At 39.8% G+C, this 6,524-nt stretch overlaps 1 protein-coding gene across 1 annotated transcript; it reads left to right on the plus strand.

Moving 5' to 3' along the window:
• The first annotated feature begins 1,258 nt into the window (after nucleotides 1–1,258).
• LOC145679327 (uncharacterized) lies at nucleotides 1,259–2,950 on the plus strand. Its single transcript, XM_081749912.1, has one exon. It carries the CDS (start codon nucleotides 1,259–1,261, stop codon nucleotides 2,948–2,950), a length of 1,692 nt encoding a protein of 563 aa, XP_081606038.1.
• The last annotated feature ends 3,574 nt before the right edge of the window (nucleotides 2,951–6,524 follow it).

A 6,524-nucleotide genomic window follows, 5' to 3' on the forward strand; every position in this document is an offset into this window, starting at 1 on the left:
CCACAGCACAGCTGGGAGACAAAATCAAGGATCTCCGAGACGAAATGTCTCGTGAGATACAGAAAGTAAAACAGAGTTCACGACTCGAGATAGAGACGCTACTAACTGCACGAGACGGGTTGTCGTCTCGTTCTAGCTATTTGTTAGCCCCGCCCGTAGTGTTGTCGAGTAATAGTAGGGAACTGTGCCATCAACATCGCGTGTGGGAGGACACGGAAGCGTTCACACAGTTCAAAGTAGTGGCGAAGCTGCCCAACTTGCCACTGCAATGAACTCGTTCTTGCACAGAGACCTGAAACTACCGACATACAATGGAAATGAGGACGAATCAGCTACCCATAATTATCTAGTAGATTTAGATAATTATTTCGAGCTAACTGGAGTAGCGCCAGAGCATAGACTGAGCTCCTTAACACGCTCGTTAAGAGGAATCAGTCTACAATGGTACAAAGTGATGCAACACAAGATCACCGATTATACTAGTTTCATAGAGGAATTTAAGAAAAACTACTTAAGCTCCGATCGTTTAGCGTCCTTGCGTGCAACCCTGCTAATGAGTCATTATGACCCTCGAATTTTCAGACAGCCGAGTGAGTACCTTCTCACTCAGCTGCAGAGAAATGCTGTTTTGGACCCTCCCTTGTCCGAACAAAATCTTTTGAAATTACTACCGAGACAGCTTCCTCAGTGGATCTGTAGGTGTTTGATTAGTGCAAAGCCACAAAGCATCTCAGAGCTGCTCACGTTAGTGAATGAAGTACAATTAACGCACAGGGAGAACGGTAATAACCAGCAGCGTCGAAACATGAACATGATTGAAGTGACAGAAAACAATCAATCAGCAGGGGGGAACTTCAAACGGAATACGAGACGTAACAGAACACAGCAGGGGCCGTATACTAGAAATAGTAGGGGCAGGCTAGAACGATCTAATGAGAATTGTGAGCCTAGTAGTAATCCTCGTAATGAATGCCGACAGAATCGATTCAGAGGTAACGGAACTAGTTCGTACCGAGGTACAAGAGGTAGCAACAGAGGCAATAGGAATAGGCCTAACCACCAGATGAGAAACAGTAGAGATGAACAGATACAAGTTCTTGAAGTGTACGATACACGAGACGAGACTCGGGCAAGTACTTCGAGACAAGTACAGTCCGACAACAATGGGCGTGTCATGAATGTTTCTCGTAGCTGAGGACATTCGGCACACATTTGGAATCCCATTAGCGTGGAATCTCAGGATAGCGATTACACCCCAATGAGGTCGAATGATGTAACTGAATGTGTGCTGGAAATTTCGAGAAATGAAATAGATGAAAATGAGACATTGGTCAAAGAAGTAAATGAAAATGCTAGTGATAATTGTAATCAGTGCCAGGAAATTATTGAGAAAAATCATTTTAAGGAAAATTTAGTTAATTTTGATACAAATAGTGAGAAATTAGAATTGAGATTGAGAAATGGAAACGTAATACTGTTGAAGCGAACAGAATATGATCAAGCAAATGCTATTTTTGATAGTTTATTAGATACTAGTGATGACCTAGTTGTTAGAAATAACGTGATAACTTTACCAGAAATTGAAGTTATCGTGTTCGCTCAACCGGTACTTAGCTTGTTGGACTCAGGTTCGAGTATCAACGCGATCAGTAGTGAATTGTGGCAAACAGTACAGAATAGTAACCCCAGACCTGCGTTCCTTAGAACAAATAATATGAAAGTCACATCAGCATTCGGAAGTAATGTGGCTAAGATTCTTGGTCAGATTTTATTGCAAGTAACAATCAATGGAGAAGAGTTTGAAACTGTGTCATTAGTAGTGCAAGGGTTAAATAGAAAGTTGATTCTTGGTTCTCAGTTCTTTGCTGAGACTGACGCTGTGTTAGACTATGGGAGAGGGGTGTTCAGTTTGAAGAAGCCAGTAGAAGTAGATGTAAGTTTCAAAGACGTCGAAATATCAAATGAAGATCTAGTGCTAAGAAATATTGAGGAGATTTTTAGTTTTGATGATCTCGAAGGCGGAGATCCAAGTAACGGTTATTCACTTGTAAGAGGTAGACAAGTTGGCAATCATGAGATGGGTACGGAGATAGGGAAGAATAGGCTAATTGAGAGCAACCAACCCGTAAAGTCGCAGGTTAGAGGATACCCGACGCCCACAGAATTGGCCAGAACCGTATTTTCACCAGAAGAGTGGAAAAATTTTCAAACGCGCGCGAGTGAGCGTGATATAAAAGAGCACGTAGATGGCTACACTGATCTCACTGATTCTCAGAAAGCAGAACTCACCTCCCTCCTCATAAGACATAAACAGCTGTTTGATGAGAGACCCGGTTGCATTAGAGGTTATGAACATGAGATACATCTAACCGACACAAAACCGATTCGTTCGAAAATGTTCCCGTTTGCACATTGTTATCAGAATCAGGTCAGGAATGAGATTAATCGTTTTCTAGCATGGGGAATAGTGAAAAAGGCTGCCACGCCTTATAGCAATTCACTAGTAGTAGTACCGAAGAAGAATGGGAAGTTACGCCTATGTATCGACGGGCGCCCTCTTTCACGGGTCACTTTGGCAGAAACAGACCAACCAATCCCCGCCATTGACGTTTTACAAGAGTTGAGCGACAAAAATATTTACTCTGTTTTCGATGCAGTCGATTTTTTCTTTCAAGTACGTGTAAAAGAGGAATTTCAGAAGTATCTAGGATTTGTGCACGAAGGCATTTCGTATTGCTTCGTCAGACTACCATTTGGTACGAAGACGTCTCTGTCTTCCTGTATAAGGGCACTTGATTTAGTACTAGGAGATGATGTAAAGAGCTTTTGTCAAACATACGTCGAAGACCTAGCGGTAGGCTCATACAATTTTACACAGCATTTAGACCATCTAGACCAAGTTTTCACTAGGCTGGAAACTGGCGGAATAACGCTCAGATTAAAGAAATGAGTTTTTGCACGCACACATGTCAAACTTTTAGGTTTCGAGTTGTCTGCTGAAGGAATCAGAAAAGACAGGGAAAAGATGGAGAAAGTAGTAAATTTTAGACCTCCAAAGACGGTGAAGGAAGTTAGACAGTTGATAGGTTTCCTCCAACATTATCGTCCCTTCAGTAATCGTTATTCTGAGGTACTAATTCCACGATTTGACCTTCTGAAGAAGAATACGAAATTTAAATGGGAAAAAGTGCATGATGATGCCTTGGTAAAAATAAAAGAGATTTTTCAAGAAGAAATCGTTTTAAAGAAACCACTTCCTGATAAAGAATTCATTTTAGAAGTGGATGCAAGTGATAGGAGTTGTAATAGTATCCTATATCTGATAGACGACAATGGAGAAGACAGGATCATTGGGATGTCTTCAAAAGTCTTCAATAGTGCGCAGAGGGCGTACTCGATTACTGAGAAGGAACTTTTGAGCTTAGTAGAGGGTGTCGCTAAATTCAAATATTATTTGATAGGAAGGAAATTTAGAGTTCGCAGCGATCACTTATCATTAAAGTTCATTTTACATTGTCGATTGACGAATCAACGTATCACACGTTGGGCCTTAGGGCTCGCGAATTTAGATTTTTCATTCGAATTTGTTCGATCAAGAGACAATAAAGCGGATTATCATTCACGCTACCCAGTACAGTCTAGTAAGGTGACAAATTTTGACAGTAAGCCTGTGTTACGTGAGACATTAATGTCATTGTTAGAGGAAGTTCCGTGTGAACTTCGGAAGTTAATTGCAGTGTTGCCAGAACTGCAATCATCAGATGCCTTTTACGGTCCTCTGAAGAAGGCGACACAGAGTGCCGAAACGTCGAAGAAAATAAAGAGTCAGCATCACGAATATATTTTGTTTAGTGGAAGATTATGTAAAAGAGATAAGGATGGTGTAAAGATTTGTATACCAGAAGTTTTGGTTCGACCACTTCTGCAGTACCACCACGATGAAAGTGGGCACCTATCTGCTTCGAAGCTGATACCACAGCTCGTCGAAACATACACTTGGCCAAAGATGAGAGAGCAGATAAGGAAATACTGCGGGTCATGTGCCATTTGTCAGAAGGCTACTGCCCCGCACACCTACATGTGTGGGCCACTAAACTCAATTATTCCTGAAAAGCCTGGTGTGTTCATTGCAGCTGATTTCTGTGGACCACTAGTGCGAGGTATTGGTGGTGTCCAATACATCCTTGTATTTGTTGACATTTTCTCCAAATTAATTGGTCTTTTTGCATGTCGTCGCGCAACCACACACACGGCCTTACAAAAATTGAAACAGTTTCTCAAACTGTGTCCACGAGCTGAAATTCTATTGACGGACCACGGTTCTCAATTCTGTAGTAATCAGTGGAAGAGAGAGATTCAGGCCTTAGGACTTAAACATTACATGTCTACTGCCTATTACCCTCAAGCGGAACCTGCAGAGACAGTAGTGAAGAGTACAACCAGGATGTTGAGAAAGTATTGCCATAACAATCAACGTTATTGGCCAAGCCATTTAAGTAAAGTAGAAAGATGCTTGAATAGTGCTAAACATCTAAGTACAGGGTTTTCAGCTTATGAGCTGCATCTGGGAGTTTCGTCCACTGCTGACGTTGCCAGAATATTTGAAATACCCGAAGTTGAACGGCCAGTAGATAAGGATTACTTCGTGGAAGTAGCACACAAGAACTTGAAGAAGAATGCAGCAGCCCGGAAGAAATACTTCGATGCTCATCATACTTTAGTAGAATATGATGTAGGACAGTTAGTGCTAGCACGTGTATTCCCGAAATCTGATGCTTTGGCCGGAATTTCGAAAAAGATATTACTGATGTATTCTGGACCCTGGTTGATCCTCTCTAAAACTGACAAGAATGTGTATACTCTCGCTGACCCACAGACTAAAGTGGCAGTGATGAAAAGAAACGCTTACTTGCTTAAGCGGTATAGAGAAAGAGAACCTGAAAGTCAGAGAAAAATTACAGCAGCTGAAGAAGAGACTGCTGAAATAACGAAGAAGAACTGAGCTCTTCGTGTTATATTCATGTAAATTTTTTTTACGTGTAACATTAATAGTTTAACCTTTTTGTGTATGTATTATGCCATAAGATTATTATGGGAACAAGTTTTTCTTTAATGTTTTTATTATGTATTAACCATTATTGTTGGGTTAAAGTATTTTCTATTACGTCCGCACTTATTGTATATACTTGTATGTAATGATGTATTTCGATAAGCTTTGATAGCTAAAGTATCTTTACACTCAAAACATATCGAAAGGGGGGAACTTGTAAAGACCTAGTGCGTACGTTATTTAAATTTTGATATGCAAATATCGTATCAAAATCTTTGCATATCAAAATGGAAATTATATGTAAATGTGTAACCACATATATTTTATATCAATTCATTTAAATATTTAATCATGCATAATTAGATGTTAAAAGCCAACAAGATGTATATGCTTCGTATTAAATTCACATCATTTTCATTAGAAGAGATGGAAGAACTTCAAGTACTGTTTTTTTTTTTCTTTTTTTTGTGGAGAGCAGTTCTAAATTTTCAACCTGAAGTTCAGCGAACTCATAGCCTCCAGCGGAACACACACGAACAGCAACTAAGATGGTACAACTGTTTCCAGCTTACTATGAGTTTCAAGACTAGATTTTGGACTATTCAGAAATAGTTGTACGCAGGACTACAACTGTATGTCAAGGACTAGTGGATGAGAGATGGGTTGGCTACTCTCCAATATAGCGCCGTTCAGTCGTGTACATGGCTATTGTATACTAGTCACACAGTAGTGTTGTTTTTTGGGAACAATAAGGTGCTAGAAACTCACTTGATGACGTATTTTGTCACCTTACCCGCCTTCCCCGCCACGGCTCTAGGCCGATAAAAACGAAGCTATCGCCAGCTACGGCGCGGAGTAATATGTTTTTGAAATTGTGATTTGGTTTTGGAAAATTTGATTTTATTCAAATTTAAAAGGTTCTTGGATGCAACCGTTTATATATTATGATTATTTAACACGGTATGTCACATGTCCGACAGTATCACGTACTCTTTCAGTACGTTTTGACAGTACTATTTACAGGCAGTTGCTTGAACTCGTTGGACGGTGTTCGTCTGCAAAGATGGAAGGGGCTTTCTGCCTACCAATGTATCCGGAAGACAAATACATTAATTAACCACCCCTAAGGTAATGACAGTAATGTATTATAATGTATTTATATAGTAAATTGTCTAATGTTATTAATCTAAGGTTTGTTTTTGCAGCATATGTGTTCAATAAGCAGGGATGAGTGAAATTAAGTAAAAGTTTGTATTGAGATTACACCCCGCTGCAGACAGTGTTTGTGTATAGATGTCACTACCTGTCACGTGAGTGCTTGATGGAAGGGGGAACATGTATTTTTTTTAATATGTTTTGTTTTCTTAATTGTCTAAATAGTCTTCCGGTGCATAACATATGTATTGTTATATATGAAAATCTTCATAAAAGATCAAAGAATCATGTAAAGTATGTGAAACTCACCAGAGATTGT

This window comes from Thermobia domestica, chromosome 2 (genome assembly GCF_964235325.1).
Source record: "Thermobia domestica chromosome 2, izTheDome1.hap1.1, whole genome shotgun sequence".
NCBI lineage: Eukaryota > Metazoa > Arthropoda > Insecta > Zygentoma > Lepismatidae > Thermobia > Thermobia domestica.